The sequence below is a fragment of the Ceratina calcarata genome, unplaced genomic scaffold (assembly GCF_001652005.2).
Source record: "Ceratina calcarata isolate Rehan_Ccalc_2016 unplaced genomic scaffold, ASM165200v1 scaffold48.2, whole genome shotgun sequence".
NCBI classification, from domain to species: Eukaryota; Metazoa; Arthropoda; class Insecta; order Hymenoptera; family Apidae; genus Ceratina; species Ceratina calcarata.
Window position 1 is genome coordinate 120,031 of NW_017172225.1, and position 21,805 is coordinate 141,835.

The following is a 21,805-nucleotide window of genomic DNA, read 5'->3' on the forward strand; positions in this document are numbered from 1 at the left end:
CTTAAGAGTAAGTGAGGAAAAACGAAATTTTTCACGAAAAGTTTCGACGGTTCGGTTGGATTTTATCAGTACCAATAAAATTAACGAATTAAGAATCATTAATCGGCAGAAGTTATAGAAAAATCTTAATCGAAGTTAGAAGAAAAATATATGTAATCTTTTTTGTACAACATTGAATTATTAAATAATCATCGATAACTTCAACGAATACCGCACTGGTCGTCATCAGTAGTATCGGTATAGATCTGATCAGACCATGCTTGCTCGTCGACCCGCTTTCCTTTCACGATCGACGGAACCGAAAAACGGATTACCAAACATTGTAAAATACATACGAATTCCTAAATTCCAATGGGATCGGTGATTCATCGAACTGCGACGTTCGACAAGCTTTCTGACCTACTTTCCTCGCTTCACGAAAATCGAAAATGGTGTGGTTTAAGTTTACGATGAAAATTTAAAATCGCTCTCGGGGATTAGACAGAAATTATACGAAATCGATGACAGAGAAGATGTCGCGATACGTTTCCGTTTTTCTTGCCACTCGTCTTATTTTTTTTTCTTCGACTCGTTCGCAGGCAGCGTGCGTGTACATAATTACGAGGATATGTACGCCGCCGCGCGATAAATTCGTCCAGAAACTTTGGGCTGTTGCCAGGGTGGATATTTAAAATTCTCTGCGATCTTCCACGAGTCCCCAAGTTTTTTCATCGCTCGGGACTGGGTAGTAGGCGTTAATGGACAGCTTCATCAAGGCAGTTGCCAATCGCGCCGATTGCTCCAATCGCCCGGTGCATTATTCGCGTCAAACTGTCGGAGACACGATTACGAGTAATTTCGCATCGACAGCAAAGATTTTCTAGTTACAGAGAACGTTGTTGCAAGGTTAAGCCGGGCTTCCACTGCACGTTTCCTGTATTATTTTTGGCCGTGCTTTTTCAAAGTTCTCGGTCACAGGATTTCTCAGAGAATTTTAAAGTGATCCAGCTTAGAAAAATATTTAGTCTCATTCGAAATTAATTAGTTACTCCGGAGGGTTTTATTTGCATAGTAAACCGAGCGGAAATACAAATATCGTTCAGTTCACTTGATCAAAGAGAATTTTATAAGAAAATAAAGAATCCCGAGTGGCTCGACGCATTTGCCAATTGAAGACCCGGTCGGGTACTCTTGGAAATGGAATCAGAAATTGTTCCACCTCGATCGCTCGCGTTTCCTCGCGGGACAGTCGTACGGATTTTTATTCCTTTTTTCGCGTTGACGCCAGATGGATTGGTTGTTTATTTTCATCGACGGTTTGAATAGCTTATATGAAAGAGATCGTTAGGCTGTTCCTGCCGAGAGAATCCGACAGGACTTCATCTTCTCATTCCCAATTCACGTTTGACGACACTTAAATTAGTGAACGTTTTCCATCAGATAGGCCGTCATCGAGTTGGCATTCGAATCTGAATGGAAAAGTTTCGGCGTGTTCGCAGAAATCTTAATTCGTGTCGCGTGCAAAATACGCACGGCATCTGTGATTTAACATAGCGTCGCTGAAATATCCCCCGAAATTAACTCGCCTAGGGTCCATTCAAATTAATGACGCAAATATACCTATAATAATGATTCACGAAAGTGTCTCCAGCCATTCGATAAATTTTGTGATTCACGATTGAATTAATGAACATTATATTATAAAATAGATTGAAGAAATAATTAAAAGTTAGGAGGAAAATATTATTTAAATAAATTAGCACGTTTCTTCGTACGAGCTTTTTTTCATATTCGACTGTGGAAATAATTATCGTTAACTGGTGCAGGCGCTCTCGCAGCTTCCGCCCCTAGGGAGCTCTTTGAGCGTCCAGCTGCGCGGTTTATTGTTTTTCATTTGCCCGATGCTGTGCAGTCGATTTACTGCTCTTTGAAGATCCCTCCCTCCCTTCGTTTGCGCGGTCCACGTGCACCAGGGTTTCAAAACCATGTCGTTTCCCCCGTTGCGAACGAGTCTACCATCGATAATAATGGCTTATTATTCCTCGCTAAAATTCGCTATCGAACAATACCTCGAATTCGCTAATACGATCTATGAGATGAAAATAAACCGCGGTCAGCATGAAATCTCCCAGATTCCGCCTCCGCTCAATTATATCGATGTCCCTCGATCGATATAACCACGGATTCCAATAATTTCAACGATATTTAATCTAATGTTTTCACAGTACGAATTTATCTTCTATCCCGTGTATAATCCTCCCGGAATCGAGAATCGAGGCGGAATCTTCCACGAGATTTGTCGAGGAAATTTGTTCCGATAGATTTCAATAAATCCCGCATACCGCGATCGATAAAAAAGAAGAATCTGTCGGACTTGTAACACGTGAAGCACCGCGGATCTTAAACCTGTCGTTCTTTCGTAGAACTTGTATTTTCTTTCTGCGACACAAGTGCGTTCTTGGCACCGGAGGACTATTGCATACTTTGCCGTGGACGTCGGTTTAAAGAGACCGTGCGCTAACGTCATCGCTCATATAGGGAAAAAAGTTATCGAAATTCTACTCGTTTCAGTATGTCAAGTCTCATAGACTGCGAATTTTCATGAAAAATAAGGCATTTATCTCGACGATGTAAAACCATTCTTTATGTGCATCTAGCTTTTGTTATTTCACGTATTTTTGTATATTACATAGGTTCTTTACAGTTCGTACATATGAAATTTCTCTGTGAATGCATGAAATCCGCAGTCTGCTCGTAATTCAACGGTTCGTTCTACTTCCCAAATAGTACGACCGTCTCGATGATAAATATTTTTCCAGTTGAACGATATGAATTCGAGCAATGGTCGGTCCGTCGTTTAATTAGCATTACATAAATCGTGTAATTCGTCGAGCTGTTCTTAATATCTGAACGCATCGATCAGGGAGGGTTTTACGTTGTATTTACGGAAAGGGTTAAACGAGCGACGTTGTAATCCGAAGTTCCGGTTGATTGTAACGCGACAGGTAGGAAGCGTACCCTTTTACGTCGTTCTTTTTTTCTTTAGCCACCCCTTGCCGTGGCAGCGGGAAAGGCTGTTCGACCTGGGTCACAAACGAATCACGGGCCAGTTCCACGTTTATATATAGGATGTTTAAATCGAACCGCGTGAGCGGATTTAACTTTAACGCGACGACAAGGTCGCTCCAGCTTGTCACAACATTTGCCGGGGGCTAGCGTGACTCCATCGTATTTTCGGGTTTTCGGCTATAAGACGAATCGGCCGACTCGGTTTATCGTTCAAGGACGGCCGGTGAGATAAATCGAGAAACACCGGTGCGGTACGCTCGGGTATCGACGCGGTGGCGTCGAGATCTGCCATATGCGAAGTGTAACCCGGGTGAATGCACACAAATTAACAGACGATCCCGTCTTGCGATCGCCGCGAGGAGTGAATGTTTGCGTGAACGCTCTCGGAACGTCTCAACTCCTGACGCCGAATCGACCGAGCCGAAAGTTTGCTTTGTTAACTCGTTACGTTTCACTATCGAAGAAAGCCGCGTGTCGTCTCTGAACGTTCGCGAACGAACATTTACATCTCCTTTTCGAATTAACTGATCAACGTGATCGTTCGGTGTTCAATCGCAGACATCAGATAATCGTTTGTATTCATTATTTATGTCGAGGTACAGATTCGTGACTTGTTCCCGATATAGAAATACGAGTTTGCGCGCGAAATCAGCTTCTCATTTTATTGTTCCCGCGGAGAAACAGTATTTTGCAACACTGGGCACGATCCGGCAATTTCCAGCTTGTTTACGAGACCCTCGGTTCAAATTCGACCGGCCAGAGTTGTCTCGGCAACGTGATCAAAGAAATTTCCGGTGAACCGCGTAACTTTAAAAGACTAATTTCGAACACGCCACACGGTTACGTAGGCATGAAAGCCTACTACGATAAACGGATACACGGAGCGCGTGTGCGGACGTCGAACGAGCGTCGACGCGGCCAGGCAAGGGGTTCTTTTTACGAATCTCCCGTTCCGCGCCGAGTTTATCGGCCGAACTAGAAATAGATTTTGCCGAGTTCGCATCGGAGATAGCCTCGCAGGGCTGGGCCCTTTGCCAAGGATGTCACTTAGCCGCGAGAACTACTTTGCAGCAATCCGTACCGTTCCAGAATACCGGCTGCCCGAGTTCTTATCTTTCCGACTCGCTAAACCGACCGCGATAACTTCGGCTTCACCCAAAAAATACATTTCTATTAAACAATAGGCGAGAGAGACGTTCAGCGAATGCAAATATAAATCGTTCTAAAAATTACGAGCAGACCGCAGATTTTATGCAGTTTTAGAAAAATCATTTCCGCAAAGATAACATTCGATTGTACGAAGAACGTCGAAAATTTTTTAATACTAGTTCATTGTGCATTAAAATCCGCAGCCCATTTATGGGAATATCTAACGTAATTGATTTGTACGATTCGCACGCGTGTCGAATCGATGATTTAAGCGGGCCACCAATAGTCACGTAATATGTTTGTGATAATTTCATCCGGCACGTTCCCGTGGGCCAACAATGGGGCGCGTTCCTCTGCATTTTCAATTTCTCTTCATTAAACCCCGATTGTCCTTCGGAGAATGTTTAGGATGGATGGCAGCCATGGCACGCGGCGTCAGTCAATGTTCTCGAGGCTGACATTTCTCTCAGATGCTGGTACTACGTCTCGGTACTCTTCAAATTTATATCTTTTCTCTTCTACAGGATATTTTCAAACGACCATTGCCGAACCGTTTGACCTTTGACAATATTATAAAATACCTTAGATAAAATCCGTGGTACGCAGCGTAATTTGATGTTTTCGAGGTTGACATTTTCCTTCAGTTGGTACTTCTAAAATTCCCTTCATTCTTATTCCTTCTTTTCAAAAACCCTTCTTTACAGAAAATCACCTCCTCGAGTCATTCTAAATGAGATCTTTCATTTTATCTGAGCCATTAATTATTATTATTATTTTGTTTTACGCGTAGTGGTCTGGCGATAGGCATTCGAATCGATAAGTACTTATTTTTAGTAAAATAAGCTCGAAAGGTGCAGCGCTCGATATAACAGCAATTGCTCTCTACGCGAGACTCCAGTTCATTGAACATTCAAGTTTTAACGTATAGTTCCTCGCCACTTGACACCTGAAATCGAGCTATTTTTAACTGGTGAATGAAGAATTAACGAAATGTACCCAGGATTACACGCATGGTCACTTTCAGGCGTCGAGAGGCACAGTTATTAAAAGTTTGGTCCCACGTGCGCAGATTCTTGCGATATTTATGCTACGTTCCCAATGATTGCATTATAAATTCGCGACGGTTTAAGAGAGTTGACGACAATAAATTAGTTGTACATGTTTATGGTTTCCTTTGAACGAAAATCGTCGATTTTCCAACGTCCTCCCACGCACCTCCTTTCCGGCATGCCTCTTAATTTTGAGGAATCGACGTCCTATAAATACTTTGTATTCAGAATCGCTCGTTCTCGTTCACTCGTCTATCTGTACCGCGAGCTTAACAAGAAAAGTTAATTTCAGACGTACTCGGAAAGCATGCCAAACGTCTCTCCTAACGAGCCGATGAAAATTCGGTCTCCTCCTCTGATCTCTAAGTTTTTGAAAACGATGAGGAACTGACCGAGGCCACGCGCGAAATTCAGAGAAGTTCAATATTCGTATATACTGTTTACCAACTTCTATTTGTTTGTAGATCGAAGTTTTTTAGTGGCTAACGCTCAACAAGGACTATGTCACATAATATACTGCTCGGACGGTTTCTGTCGGCTGACGGGCTTTTCGAGGGCGGAAGTGATGCAGAGACCGGCGATCTGCGATTTCCTTCATGGGCCAATGACGTCGCCCCATGCGGTCGCAGCTCTTCGCGACGCCCTCGCCGCCGGCGTCGAAAAGCATTTCGAGATACTTTATTACAGGAAAGACGGTGAGTCAGCTTGTCATTCTGTTAACCCTTGCTTTCCCGAATTACTTCGTGCTAAACGTTAACAAATTCTGTTCTGGTTCGCTCGCTTTAAAATTACAACCATCATTTTTCACATCACTAATCCCACACTTCGCTAATTTGACAAAACGGCGAGATCACAATGACCGATTTCACGTTTGTACTAAAATCCGTTTGATTGGTGGAACATCTCGTTAGAAATAAGATTTTCGTTTCACTTGAGAGTCTCACGTCGGGGGAACGCGTTCTATATCTTCGCGGGGCAAGGAAAATTGAAGGTGCAAACTGGTGAGATTTCCGCGAGTTGAAGCGGCACCGTAGGAAATGGGAACCGGACATCCTAAATTCCGGCTCCGGCTGTCGAATAAACCCGTCTTGGCAAGTCCTTTTAGCTTTCTACGGATAAATTCTTTTCTCAGATTTTCAAGAATAGACAAAGCGATCTCTGTACTTTTGCCAAGTGCTCTCCTCTTCGGGAACGTACCCTGATTTTCGCTTTGTCATGTACCACAAATCAATAATAAAAAGACTCGATGATATTCGCTGAACCGAACAATGCCTGTTTTTATCTAACTTCGTATGATTGCATGAAATTGATGTATCGCGAGACGCGAGTGAAAAACGAGAGCCGGAAACAATTTGACAAATTCGCCGACTATAACTCGCGAAGAAATCCAAGTTAATTCTGGATTCGCGGTGCCATTCAACATATATCCTAGGTACGATGCAATATTAAAACAGCCGCAGTTGTTTTGCGTCCTCCGGCATTGCGTAGAGCAGCTGTAAAGTTCCCTTTAAAGCGTCGTGTCGAATGGGGTTTGTTGCTGTCAGTATTATTAACCGTCCGCACTTCTGACTTACCTACTCTATAATAATCTTTACTATACCAAGCTTTATAACCCATTTCTTTTGCGAAGTTTGTCACTTCAATTATTCCTCTCCCCCTAATGTTTCTTTCCGCAAACTTGAGGACGTTTATCGCGGATAGAACGCGACGGATCGATTACTCCCACTAGTTATTGTATACCTAGAATCTGCGTTTCTTTAAAACGACAGCGTGAGAATATTCGATCCCATCTTTCATTATTTTCTAAATACTCGGAAAGAGGGGGAACGCTGAGAGGGGAGTTAATTGAGCGGTTTTTTTTATAATCGTTGGCCGATTTCTCTCGCGATTCTAAGAACTTTTCCGTTATTTAAAGCGGGAAAATTGAATTTATTCGCGGGCCGATGGTTGGCTCGAACTCGATTTTGCCGTAGTGTCTGACCTTAGGCGCGGTGAGATCAATAGTCAGCACTGTATAATTTATCATAGTCATAGCTGGTAGTCTGTTGGCTCGACCCGAGTTCCCCTGATTCGGTCCTGTTTCGTGTACGAACGACCAGACGACAGCCTGCCATTCTCGATTCCATTTTTATGTCGTCACCCCGTCCACCGATATTTCACGATGATCACCAGCGGTTGCAGAAGAGAATGACTCGTGAATTGATATGACAATGTGAAAATAGCGTGCACTTATTGTTGGCCGCACTACAGACGCGGCACAAAGGAAACCGGCGGAAAGAAAGCAGCTGTCGTGAAAGAGCTGAAAAGCTGAAAGTAGTCTCTTCCGACCACCTGCAGCCACCTCTCTGTGGTCTGTGATAGTATGCCGTGTTACCATTGAATATGGGCATGTCAGGGTGCGTTTACTCCTTTAGAAGTCAGGTTCGTTAACGTGAACAAGACGCTCTTAATACTTAATGGACGAATTGAGAGATGCATAAATCTGACTGTTTACACGAACGATGATCGATCGATCCTTTTGCTCTTAGGACCCTCCCTTCTAGGAGTACTGACCGACTTTCGTGCGTTCAACAACGAGAACGATACTTTCACGATTTCTCTGCATTTTTACCGTGACGTTGTTATATGCTAATCCGCTTCTGCGTTTTTTTATGGGATCGTTCGGTCTCAGGGAGCGCGATTGAAATGTCAGAGGTCACGAGACCAGGAAATTCCACTCGCTTTCATTACAAATGTTTCCACATCTCCGTCATCGTCGGGGACATTAATGCCTATCGGCACGGGATTGAGGTTGAACTTGAAATTTTATTGCGTGCTGCCACTCCGCATTGTACGCATTGGCGTGAGCGTAGAGCCGACCTTGGCTTTGCGAACCTCCAAGAATCCCTGGAGGTATGGAAAATCAATCGATCAACCGTAGACTTTGAAACTGTGAATCGGTGCGTGAGATAACTGTAACGCCGTCGGTTCAACCCTTCCGTGACGTACATAGATACATATGTATATGTATAAGTTCTGTCAGCACAATAGTTACCGACTTATCGGAAGTCTCTTATCAAAACCATTTCGCTGCGCCTCGTTACGTGTCACAGTTTCGAGCATTTCACGTAGACCTTCTCGAGAACGATTTCTCACGTTGTTACGCAACTGTGGAGAGCACGAGGCTTGAACGGCCAAGAATAACCATGCTTGTGTTCCACCCCTTCTCTTGTTCCGTCGCCCACCTTTGCGTCCCAGCATCCCCCTACCGTAGTCGATCGTAGCCCCTTTTCGCGCGTCTCCCACTAGATACGATTCGCGTAGTCAATGACATCACGGAAAGGCATTCAACCCACCCTGGTTCGAGGGAGAACTTCCCGATTTATGCGCGGATCGCGAGTGACGCAAAAAAAGTAATGAGTCGAAGCGCGGAAGAACAGCGCGAGTGGATTCCCATGAAATCGTAAGTCAATTTTACTTGCTCCCGTGACTCCTCGGCCCCCTCGTTACGAAAGTTCGCTCATTAAGAGCGCTATTAGTCCGCGGAAACTGAACCGAAACCTATGACCGAAGTTTTATGAATTTCCCTGCTCCGTGTTGCTATTGTCAGTGGCCTCGTTAATCTCTCCGTGAACAAACAAACGCGAAACATCGAAATTAACGCTGTTTCTCCGTGCGTTGATCACGTTACGACGGCTTGAAATTTTTGTCCACTCGAAGAGATGTAACGGAATTCATCCAAGAAATACGTGACAGAGCTATTTTCTAAAAGACTGACCTGACACCTTTCCTGTCTCGAAAAAGGAAAAGGATCTTTAAAGATCATGTAGGACATTGTAGAAAGTAGACTTTTAACGAGGTTGCCAGACGGGAAGGTCAGACTTCGTTAACAAAGGCTGGATATTTTGCGGAAGAGAAAGGTTGAATTCTCGGCAGCGAGTTCGATATAATCCAATCTTTATTATTCGAAGGGAGATAGGACGTATCGAGCGTCCATCCTCACGATAGACCGGCGCGATAGTCCTTTGAGATTAGACTTCTGGAACCTTGAACCATCTGAATAGACACGTTCACAGCTTTGATTTCAACGAGATATCGAGTTGGTCTCGAACGTTTTTCTTCTGTTCATCTGAAAAATGATTCGCGGAATGAACAGACTCGTAGTCGTGGCTCGATTAGGGTCATCCGTAGTAAACCAGGTGAACGTCTCCCTTCCCGTAGCTACTTTGTGGACGCTTGACATTTTCCTGGGTCGGTCACGTGGCCGTTTTTGGCAAGTACACCGGACGACGGGGTTTCACGATCCGCAAGCCCGAAAGCACGGTTCGGAAAGGGAGCGAACCTGAGCGAGCGAGGGAGGAAAGAGAGAGAGGGGAAGACGAACGAACTGGCGAAGAGAGGAAGAGAGAGCGCATGCTATTTCTGTGCACTGGTTGGCCTGCAGCACACGTTTCCACGTCACAGGGGCATTGCACTCGGTGACGTCACGAGGGCACAGCGTCATCGACCAATTGGAGGGAGCCGTTAACCCATTAACCACTCGGCTGTTCGTTCCACTGCGGTATCGTGACCTCCTCACTATCCACCGATCGTTTTACTAGCCACTGCCACATTTTTCGAATCCCACGGATCGCTCTCCCCCTAAAACTGCCTCCAAAACCTGCGGGATTTAATCCCCCGTGGGATCTTCCCGGCACAATAGTTTATACTGCCTTTAATCTGTCCACGTATACCTCCATTGTTCGGTAACGATTAGAAACAGTACAGGCATGTGTCGGATGATCTTTGGACGATGAACGTTTGCCGTCATTCTCTAAAGGAAAAATCCTGTCGCATCGTTCTATATCGATAATCGAAAGTAATTTAAGTATTATCGAGTGTCCGTTCGATGGCTGGGATACAAGGTCAACACGCAGTAGCTGGATCAGGAAGGACCATGTGTAAATTAGCCGAATTAGAGTGGACTCGATGTATTTTCGGACATGGGTAGTACCCCGAAGGGGATGCTTATTTATAGTATCCGCACGGCGCGGCGGTAGTACGGCGAAACAATTTTAGAAATTCATTTGGCTATTTCCTCGTCCCTGCCCCTATCACGTACTACAAGGGGCTACTTTTTTCCTCGTATTTTGTTCGATTATTTGTCGTCAGATCATCATACGTCTTGTTCGTTATACCAATTCGTATGTTCCCGTCCCCAATTTAGAACAACCGTCGACTTAATCATTACGAAATTCCAAATCATTTTTTCAATTCTTTCGAGGAACGTTCACCGGTTCAAAAATAATTACGTAATCAATCTTCGATGATTCGAATGTTGAGACAAAAAGAGTTTCAGAAAACCGCACGGTGTTTGAAGCAGGGATTTTGAGACGAGAGACTTCCCTAATTTTTCTACGCGTTCGACTATTAAATGGTACAAAGCGGGATCGAGTTCTGCACGTGTACGCCGTATCGCGGGAACATTAGAAGTATCAACACGAGTTCCTTAGTGTCTGCACATCGCCGTCTTGAAATAGATACAGTCCATTGGACTCTCCCGAGGGCGTAGTCGTCACAAAACGGTTACACCGTTCAACCACTGTTACGCTAACGTTTATCGTAAAGAGTTCCTGCTGACGCGCGCCAAGTTTATCGTTAACTTCGTAACTTCCATTTCGCTTCGTTAAACCGTAACTAAATTAACTGTGCGTCGATTGGAAGCGTGGAGAGGATCCTCGTGGATCTCTCTCAATTTCGTGGGAATTTGGGTTACGAATTTTTTAGTCTGTGTACTTTCGCGTATCTAGGAATCGACAGGCGAGATTCAGAATCTGATAGCTGACGTTTCACATCGTTAAACGACGCTTTTCTCCGAACTTTTCCCTCCTTCTCTTATGTGCACTGACGTTCCAATTAACTCCGAGTACCATTGGAATTCTCGCCGGGTTACTTGTTTCCTTTAGACCTTCTTCTGGAATCAAGAAGCGGGAACGAGCAGGCTACTGACGAGGCTGTTTCTTTTCTTCTCTCCTACAATCTTTCTCGGCATTAAAGTTAAAATCTCTTCTTTTCTTTTTTGCCGGCGAAATCATCATTAAAAGACGACGATTCGCGCAGAGTCTAAAACAGGAGTTTCTTGGTCGCGCGCTCGCATTTCAATTCGGACCTGACAAGCGGACTGTGCGTGACTCCCGACTGCGTGCGTAATTCCGCTTGGAACAAAGAGAAACGAGGAGAAAAGGGAAACAGAGAAAGAAAGCCGGCATGCGGATCGATAGGACAGCTTGCTGTGACGTTGCCGAAGAAACCACACGTATTGCACATATTAGCGGTTATCTAGACGAGAGAAGCGGCCGGCAAATATACCTCTAATTGATCGTCGAATTTTATTATCCGTTATTAATAGATCCGCGTTCTGTTCGATTAACCGACGGAAATTTATTATCCGGCCAGAATAGACGACTACCTGGATACGCGCGCACGTCCAATAAGCTGGAAACATTAAGCGTAACAATATTTTCTACGAACTTTACCTACCGCCGTCAACAATTCGTCGCGATGATCGAACAGTCCTATCAACCCTCGCTTCGACCATCCGGCTGGCCTGCGGTTATCGAGCTTTTCACTCAGTAGTTCACACAGAATTATGTAATGGTTGTTCGACGCTTACTGCGCAGCGATATTTCTTCTCAACCCTCAACTCTTGAAATTTGTCGTACCTTCATCTCTTCGGCGATCCCTGCCATTCATTTCTGTGCCAGAAACCAGCGAAGAAAAATCCTCTTCGTCTTCAAATCATCAAGAATCGTTTCACAAAAAATTATCTTCGAGTGTCCTAAATACCCGGATATTACTGGGGATTTGAAGAAAATCTACAGTTGTCGTCGACACCCTCGGCATACCAGTTCGAAGCACTGGTCATGCTTTTGTCCATGTGAGGCACATTGTTCGTTTATCGAACCCTTTTGGATCAGGTCCAATGTACCTTGACTCGTAAACACGACTAATTAGCTGCGTTCGCAGCGAAAGCTTTGGTCGCCGTCGTCGTAGATAATCGTGTTCCCGTGGCTACGGGCTTCCGTAACCTTGACGGCGACCACAGGCGCCGTGAACAAGCTTTTTATACTGTTCGCTAGACTGTACATCTTTACGCAAATCTGTGAACACCGTGAACACTTTCAATACAGAGACGAAACAGTGAATCACTTGATTTCAAAGTTCATCGATACGTGCACACACAGACGACTCTATCATTTTTCATGAGACGCCTCAGCGCTTTTGTTGATCTTTTATTCTTTATCATTTCATTGAGTCATTCTGGTAACGCGTTAATTGTTTGTCGCAGGCACCAAATTTCTGTGCAGCGAGGTGATAGCGCTAATAAGGAGCGAGGTGGACGACATCTGCTTGCAAATCATAAACTTCGAAGACTTGAGCTCTCAGCCAGCTCCGCAGCCTGCAATTCCGCCCCCGACTCAGACCAACAACAGGCTCGCCACGCGCTGTAAGTTCTTGCCCCTTCGTCTCTCTCTTTTTTTTTTTCTCACCCCTCCATCGTTTCGTTCTTCCCACCAGCGAATGCTTGAGTAACTACACGTACGCTTATCAATTTTTCAAATTATAATCAGACGACATCGCTCGCACTGTTCCCTGAGAACGAATGTTATCTTTATTAATTTACTACGTATGTAGCATGGCGCACTTTCGATTTCGCTGGAAAAGAAACGTGGGTAGACCCGTACGCTTCTATTTGCCCTATTTAATTCCGCGCGAACATTCTCTTTTCCTCGCATTGTGCCTAGGTTGTGCAACGCCGGGGACACTAGGTCACGTAGTTAAGTGTTAACACTGGGTGTGTCTGTACGAGCGTACTTGGGAATACAGCGTGACCTTCCCTCCCACAGACAGATGTACGAAAGGTGCTTGTAAAAATTACCACCGAGTCCCTCTTTTTTTCTCCGACAGAATGGAATTCTTCTCCGCAGGCGGTCCTAATGAAATTCCTCACGCTTGCTCGTGTCCCCCTTCGCCTCGCGGCGATCAAAAAGGCTAATTTCGCTCGAAACAGGTTATCGCGGCTGATTGAAGCTTCGCCCAATGGATCCCATTGGGCCACGCGGATCGATTTATCGGACTTGCCGTCGTTTAGAGAATACCCGATGAATCGTATGGATAATTTGCCAATTTATTGACGGAATGGTTGATTCACCGTTCGACTGGCTGACCGGAACATGTATTCTTACTGACCATAAAATTTTCACGGAATCCGAGCAATAAATCGTCGCGGAGGAAAACGCACGTTGATAGTGGCCGTCTTGCCAAAACATTTCGTGTCGAGACCGCATATAGTTTTCTGCGGCGTTTAACTCGGATCATTATTTTCTGCTGCACCGATCGGTATAACATAAGACAGTGGACGATTCAGGGCCGGTTCGCGAGTAACCGAGCCATGTAGCACCTGAAGATCATTACTTATTACAATCGGAGATCGAGGTCAGATTTGTCCGCATAATGAGTCTTGCTCTGCGTCATTCGCGAATCGCTCTTCCGCTTGTCACGTTTCCTTTTCCTCTTTCTATCTTCATCGTCCGTCGGGATGACCTTATGAGAAAAGTTTCCAGCCCGCGATCGAGGATCCGGTGTAATTGATCCTGCCGTTCGGTTAGATTCGTTTTCGTTTCCAACCATTGGAACTTTCAAGTTTTTTCAAGCGGTATAGCCAGAACTTATTCGGAACTCCTTCAAATTCGATATTACCTCGTGCTTATCTTATAGAGCGATGAATTATAGTGATATTAAATTGCGTTTGGCTGAAAACTTTTGTGTCCCTGGCGATAAAAGTGTAGCAAGGTATATAGGGCAAGTCAATCGTATAAAATAGGCTGATGTTTATTAATTCTGGTGAAACGCGTTCATTTTCATTTGTTCAAATACAAGAATTCTCTCATTCGACGAGCTCCGTCGTATACGAAATTTAAGAATCAAGCAATAATTAGTTATTTCCCATCGAATCATCCTGAGTGCTAATAATAATATCGCGCAAGATGCACTTTCTTCGTGCATTAAATGGCTGACCACTGGCACGGTTACTCTACTTACAATTCTGAATGCACACGCACGTCACGGGGCCACGAGGCTCGCTCACGCAAAGAGGAAGAGACTTGCACGCGTGGTCATGTTTTATATCTGGAGTATTCACGGTACTATTTTTAGTACGACGCTGCGGAACAGTCGCTGGACGTGTGTGGCGCGCCTAACGGTTAACCCTGACCCGGTCATAAATGTTATACCCCTATAAAGCTATAGACACCCCACCTTCAGCTTGATAAATCCACTCTTAACCCCCGCGAGCGAATCGGTTGATGGCTACTACCCTGGAAATGAAATTGAATATTAAAATGGACACGAAACTGCATGATAACTTCTCACGTTTCTGTATTATTTTCGAACATTAAAAGATATCAATGACTCTTAATTTCGCTTTTCACTGGTTTGCCAGAGGCAGTAGAATGAGTCATTGATTCGTCGGACGAGATTCGCTTCCTTTCCTGTTTAATAACGATCGATAGCTTTGTGCCGAAGAGAAAATTGCACCTGTCTCTTCCGATTGTGCTTCACTCTTTCGCAATTCACTCTGCCTTACCGTAACTGCTTGGGCACGTAAATCAAAACGCGGGTTCATAACCAATGTAAATTATAGCGTTGAAACGTAATCATTCATAGAATGTAATCATTGTATTTTTGTCCACAAAGTTGAACGACTCCTGGCTGGCGCAAAATCAAAGAACTTTACGACTGTCATATAGAGAATCGGCGAATTCGTGTGCCAACGACCCAATCGTGCGTTATAGCATCCTGTATAATACGATACCGAAACTCTTCAATCCAATCGTTCATTTTCTCGACGCTACAAGTGCTACGGATAAAAAATAACGTTCTCCGATCCCCGGTGATATTTTGTAAATTCGTAAAGTCAATTTTCCAAGCAACGTTCCCGACACTGCCATTAGCCATTCCATTTAATTCGATTCATGATCTCGTTTACCTGTGCCTCGGCGAAACTTTGTTTTAACTTTGTTTAATGCGTAACTCACTGACATGTCCCCCGAGTTCGCTGACAAAAATATATTGCGCAAAGCGACGTGTACAGGATCGCGCTGATAAGAATTTCTTTAAACACGTATAAATTTCGTAACGTTTCAAAATTCATCAAGTGCCTCGGGACGAGTTCGAGGTTTCGTTGCACGTGAATTTTCGCAATATATTTTTCTCGTTGCATACACAGCTAACAGTTCTTACTAACAACCACTAATAAGATTCAATGACGTTGACTCGAGCAGTCGACAGGGCAAGGGCGTCCTTCCGTGCTGGCCTCTCCAGGACCGGTGTCGTTGGTCCGCCGAGAGTCAGGAATCGACCGAGAACAACGACCAACTTACCTCATCGAGTTGCTGACGGGACCATCCTCGACGAGGACGCCTCCGAGAACTGGTGAGACCAAAAACTTCGCCTCGCTGTCCGTTTTTAAGCAGTATTTTCTAGTTAAACACGATACGAAACTCGTGGAGTCGGATTGAGAGCGAGTCGCATTTTCGGTATAGAGTAAGGGTCGCGAGGACTGATTCGCAGTACTGCTGCGCTATACAGAAGCCAATTAAGAAACTGACGAAGCTGACCTAACTAAGTACACTCGGCGCGTTAATGATACCACCGCATTGTCTCCGCGCGCGTTCACAGCTTCTCGACAATGACGCTGGTATTCGGTGGACCTTCACAAACCCCGAACACTATGTTCGTTTCGATACCTTGTTAACCTCTGCACCTATCGATTTCCCGGCACATCCATTGACTCCGATATACATGCCCGAAGAAATTCGAACGTTTATCGTAGTAACTTTTATTGTAGTAACTTTTATCGTCACGCTTTCTTTGCTCTGTTAGACGGGTGCGATTAATAAACTTTTAATCTGAACAGAAACATACAAGGAGAGCGGGAGATGTTTTGTAATGCAGACTACAGGAAAAACATGGCAATCGCATACGACTGAAAGCAGACGTGAGATCAAATATTGGTAGTCACTCGAGCAAACAGTGGCTCCGTTTGTACCGCCGTCGTGCCGAATTGATTAAGGGTTTCGTAAACAACCCTTATCGACAACCTTCTCATGTAAATGGGTCACGAATTGTGACGTGGGGTCCTTGCTGCGTTCTTTGATAGCTGATTTATGAATTCAGAGGCAAAATTTTCAAGAAAATATGGTGAAAGCCAGAAACAGTTGTACCCTTCGATTTTTTAAAAGTTTTTGTAGACTATTTTTGATACCATTTTCCTATGCACATGGTGACCGATGGAGAAATCGATTAAGTATCTCTTTAACTACATTCCTTTGCTGCTTGTTTATCCTTTCCGCAGTCGACGATCGATTGGGTATCTCTAGCTAGGAGCGATTGCGGCCTTGGCAATTGTATCGCCACAATTACAATCGTCGAATAGCAATCTCATGGCCGATCTCGATATCGGCATATCTTCTCGATCGCTTTTATCACTTTCAACGTTCCTTGTGCATTCCCCTGCCCCGTTGATCTTTTCACGTTGAAATTCGTGCGATACTAATTGCCAGCGATGCCGATTCGACGTGAGGAAATTGTTAATAGACAAACGTTCATGGTATCACTTTAAAAGATTCGTCATTATTTAAGTACTCTGATTTTTATGCATTAGACGTATTCTTTATAGTTTCTCCACTTTCAACCTTTCTGTGAATGTGTAAAATCCGCAATCTCGTCATTAATTAGAAGTCGATAATTTAATGTAGATTTTCCTTTTTATATGATTTAGGAAGCGAGAATTTCGTAGGAAAAGTTTCTCATCGCTGTATGCTAGAGTACACGCCTATCTATATGTATGGAACCCGGCTCCTAGGTCGGTGAAAGAAAAATATGTTTTCGACGTTATTTCCGATAAAAGACGACCGGCTCTCAGTTTCTCGTCGCTGGAATATCGAAGACTGACGCGACATACATTTTTAAACAACTATATGCAGATCGCGTGCCGAGTTTCATAGCGTGTTTCAGATCCAGCCGATTTTTGACACTTCATCATCGTCGTTCTACCCGCTTGCAAATTAAAGAGTATCGCATTGGAAAATAACTGTTCTATACTGAGATGTTCAATCAGAGAGTGTACCGTGCGAAAGTCGACGTTTATAGACGAAGACCGTAACACGCGACATAAACAATCCTCCGGAACCGGGAAGCACGGGGAACGACAGAGAGTAATGCGATCGCGGCACCGACCTTGGGGTCGGACAGCTACTACCGGAGACAGCGCGCATGCTGAGGTCCTCCTCTCCTCAAGGCGAAACAGGTGTACGCTCGGCACGCAACGAATCGTAGCCCCGTGGATCGCTTGTTATTCCAGCGCGCGGCATGAATAAAAGTCAACTGGCGTAGATCGTGCGAGCGAGGCGGGACGAGGAAACATAGATAAGACCCGGGGCTCGCGTGGAGCGAGCACTTCCAACGATTGGCAGAGATGACTGGTACGATGACGGATATCACGAAAATCCTGACGAGCCAGAAAATAATTCCAAAAATGAGAGGCGAAAACATACGACAGAATCTCGCTGGGAAGGAAGCACGTGAACAATTTTATGCCCCATTTCCCTGTTTAATTGTGCTCTAAAATTGCCTATCGGACGGCGAAAGTTTTTGAAGCGAGTACACAACGACATTGATGGTCAACGGAAGTTTCGTAGATTACGAGAGGAAGTTTGATTAGAGTTGTAGCTTCACGGTAACAAAGAGGAATGTCCCGGTTTTACCGCACACTTGAAGGTGAAGTCGCGTTGGACACGCAACGTCCCGGTAAATGGAGATTGAGAAACGGCCAGGCGAACGAAAGGAGCAGATATACGCGTCCCGCGCCTTTCCGCGTACATTTCCGTTCCGTTGTTCGAAAACTCACGCGAACTTTGTAAACGATTTCACGAGGCTCTATGTCAATAAATACTGAAGCGCGAACAAATTCTTATGAACGTTTCAGAGATCTGAATCGGTGAATCGTAGAAACCTCGTGAGTTTGGGAAATAAACAGGTGAAGTATGTGCAAAGAATTTAGGACGCAAACATACTATAGTAACTATCACGTTAAAGGACCGAGAGGCTTTCGACGATCGTGAAAAGACAGACTCGTCGCATGAATAAACAGGCCCGTGAATGAACCGGTTGAATGGGAACAAAAAGGAAAAAAGGAAGGCGCGGAGGAGATGAATGAAGGTGCTAGTTTGTAGCTGAAGATTTAATCTGCCGTTAAGGAGCGTGCGTGACCATGATACGACCCGATAGCTGGAATTAAGTTCGTAGCCATTTTTAAGCAACCTACTAAAACATGCAATGCGACCTTAAGGAACGTCGCTGGACCGGAAATAGAATGGGACCAATCGATACCTATGTGTCTTGTCTGGGTAAGAATCGAACTCGAATTAATTACAACAAGAATTTTATTAGAAAGAAATTGAAACTTGGTTCAAGGAGTTAGCAACTGGAATTGGTCAGGGTAGGGGTGATGAATTTCTTCTCCCGTGCTCCCTTACGTATTTGCCTCACTGTACGATCTGTAAATAGTAGACAGACACAGGAGGAGACGCTGAGCCCGGAGAAAACCGTAGGTGGCTCACGAACGTCAGTACGTCACTCTTGATTTAGAAAATGTGACTGCTATTATTTTCTCAGCCGGTGGAATGAGATTGCAGGCGGTATTGGCTAAATTCGAAATTGGTAGATAGTAAGACATCATAATTTCTAAGCGTAATTAGGAAATGGCTGGCTGTTCATTCTGAAATTGGGAATGTTCTGTGCGAAATGTTTCACGTAGTTCTGAGTAGCACGCTTAGCTAAGAAAGTCCCATTTATATCACTAAACATAAATAACCGATATAGTTCATGGATGCCACTCGCTTGGCAAGCGTTGCCGTATGGACGGGGACCAAAGTATTTCACTAGTTGTCTTCGCATGAAAAATGATAAACGACCGGCAATTATTTCATTTAAATAATTGAACTTGTAAGAGTAAGTTGTACAAGGTTTCTAAATAACGTGCGGCATTGAGATCTGAGATATTTCAATTACAAGTTGTACCGAAATTAGAGAACAAGAACGACAATAATTTGCTGCTAAACGGAACGTGCCAGTTTCCCATCGAGCCGCATTACGGTTGTTTTCAGCGAGGCCTTCGCGTGTGAACATTCGCTGATTCCAAGCGAAGTGTTCCTTTCGTTAACAAGAAACTGCAAAACTAAGGAATTCGCTGGGTCAAAGCAATTTCATCGACGGAACGATTCCCCGAGTCGTTCTGCGTCGTTTATAAAATAAGTATAAATAAAACCGCAGATGCCTACCGGCGGAATCACTTCCCTCGGGCAAACCGACACTGAATAATGCAACTTATTAACGCGGGCACGAGTGGAATGAAGGGCCATTAATTATTCAAACGCGACTAAATTAATGCCGAGGTTTCGTAATTTAAAATTCACAAAGAATTTAGTGCTTCTTCTTTTAAATCGTCGTAACAGGCGCCAAAAAGCGAATCGCGCATGTAAATTCGTTTTTGCTTTCAGTCCGTAAAAACACTTTGAACGTAAAGTGGGATGGATAAAGCATGTTGCGGTAAAAAGATGTGATGCATTTGTCCGTTGCCTCGGGTTGAATCAATGAATACTTATTAATAGCGGTAAAGTACGATTTGTTATAGAAGAATATTATTGCTCGAACACGGTTTAATCTGTAAATATTTCTCGATTCCTCCCACGCCGCGATGTGAAATTAGATAATCCGTTTTACTCCCAAACGCCGTAAGCGATACTACGGAGATATCGTTCGGAAATAGAAATTTGTGAAAATAATCTTGTCACTTTTGAATGTATAACAAATACGGAAATAACGTTGGGTCTTTCATCGATAAAGATGCACGCGCTAGTAGCACCATAATGAATCATTTCAAAGCAGCCGACCATGCAAATGCAATTTACCACTTTTTAGACATGTAAATTCCTTGAACTCAGCCAACAATAGCGTGCAAGTGCTGCAAGGTAAAAGCTGCACCGCGTACGTGCGACACGGGGCACGAAGCGGCGGGGTGCGACGGCGAAAGAGGGGAAAAAAATATAACGTCCATTACACGGATCTACTTATTTGTATTACGAAATCGCTATGTCAACACGGCGACCGAGGAATCGATGTCAGGGTTGCTCGGTTGTGGTAAACGTCGATAAATTCACCGCGGACGAGGAAATTCGCGATTCCCTTGCGTGAACACGCGGACTCGAGTGCCGTCAATTTCCATTAATTTCGACATACCATGAAACAGCTTTTTTCTGGATAATTGAAGCGCATTACGCGTTTGCCGCAACATTTGCCGGGGTACGTTAACGAAACGTCGCCGGTAATCGAGCATGAGAAGCAGACAACGACGGGTAGAAAACAGAGTGGCCGCGTTAACCCGGAAATCGTGAAAGGGGTGCCTAATTTCGCGGAAATTTCAGGCGTGTATGTAACACACAGCATCGGGGTCGAGTCGGTCTGATATCTGGAAAAATTTCCTGCTGGCGATTGCAACCCTCCGTTCCGAAGGGATAACAGAGAGGGTGTATCGGTGTTGTTAAAGCGGAGACAAGTTCAGGGTAGTTTCGTTTGGAACGTTTCCAAACGTTTCAAACGCGTAATGAAAATTCCCCTCGCGCCATCCGGAACCGTTCTCCCCTTAACACATATCAGAGTAAAAAAAAATAACAAATCAACCCCCGTCGACGGTCCCGTTACCATTTGTATATATGAAGGGGCCGAAGCAGGGATTCCTGGTAATTCCATTGGTACAGACGAGTCTCTGTGGCGCGACTGTTCGTCTGACACGTTTAAATAGCATTTGTTGCCAAAGCTTTATTTGTCAGACTCGCACGATTTATCTATTATTCTACCATCAAGCTGTTTCTGTAATTAGCCAGCGACGTCGACTCGAGTTAATCCAAATAAATGTTACGTCTTTCTCGTTTAACTTCCTGACGAACATCGGGGTTATCAAAATTTTTGTTAATTGGTGATAAGGGCTCGACTGACGATAAGTAAACATCGTTTAGATCGTTCCGTTACTTAAACTTTCCAAATGCTCCCTGCGACACTCCGTTTCCCGCTCCGCTTCTTGTCAAGCCAGCCTTGATGACGCGCTTACGTCCAGCTGGAAGTTCAGCAAAACAAACTTCGGTTCGTTTACATTATGGTTGTTACGTACGCGAGGAACAAAGTATGTACTTCCCTCTGTGTATCGCGTTGCGGCTCGTCAGCTTCTGTATCGATTGCCAAGTCTGACCTAACACTGACATACTTCACTCGCCATGTCTGACCTCTGTTCCGTATCGACCATTGTCATAATCTCAGGATTTTTAAGATTCCATTTTTCATAAATTTAGATGACCTTTCTTGATCATTAACAACGATTACAAGACACGCATTGCTTCGAACGACCAAGGAATTGCCAATTTCGAGATGATTTATTATTCGTTTCGTAATACAATCGTTAACAGAAAAATGTTTCCTCTTAATAA

At 44.3% G+C, this 21,805-nt stretch overlaps 1 protein-coding gene across 14 annotated transcripts in view; it reads left to right on the forward strand.

Moving 5' to 3' along the window:
* Window positions 1-21,805, forward strand: part of sei (potassium voltage-gated channel seizure) — a 79,552-nt gene that overhangs the window by 4,729 nt on the left and 53,018 nt on the right. For 12 of the 14 annotated variants that reach the window (XM_026815835.1, XM_026815836.1, XM_026815840.1 and 9 more), the window contains exons 2-4: window positions 5,711-5,941; window positions 12,553-12,711; window positions 15,524-15,698. In XM_026815835.1, coding sequence (XP_026671636.1) covers window positions 5,711-5,941; window positions 12,553-12,711; window positions 15,524-15,698 — 565 coding nt within the window. The remainder of the gene's footprint in view (window positions 1-5,710; window positions 5,942-12,552; window positions 12,712-15,523; window positions 15,699-21,805) is intronic. The other 2 variants (XM_018029158.2, XM_018029170.2) reach the window with 2 other exon arrangements.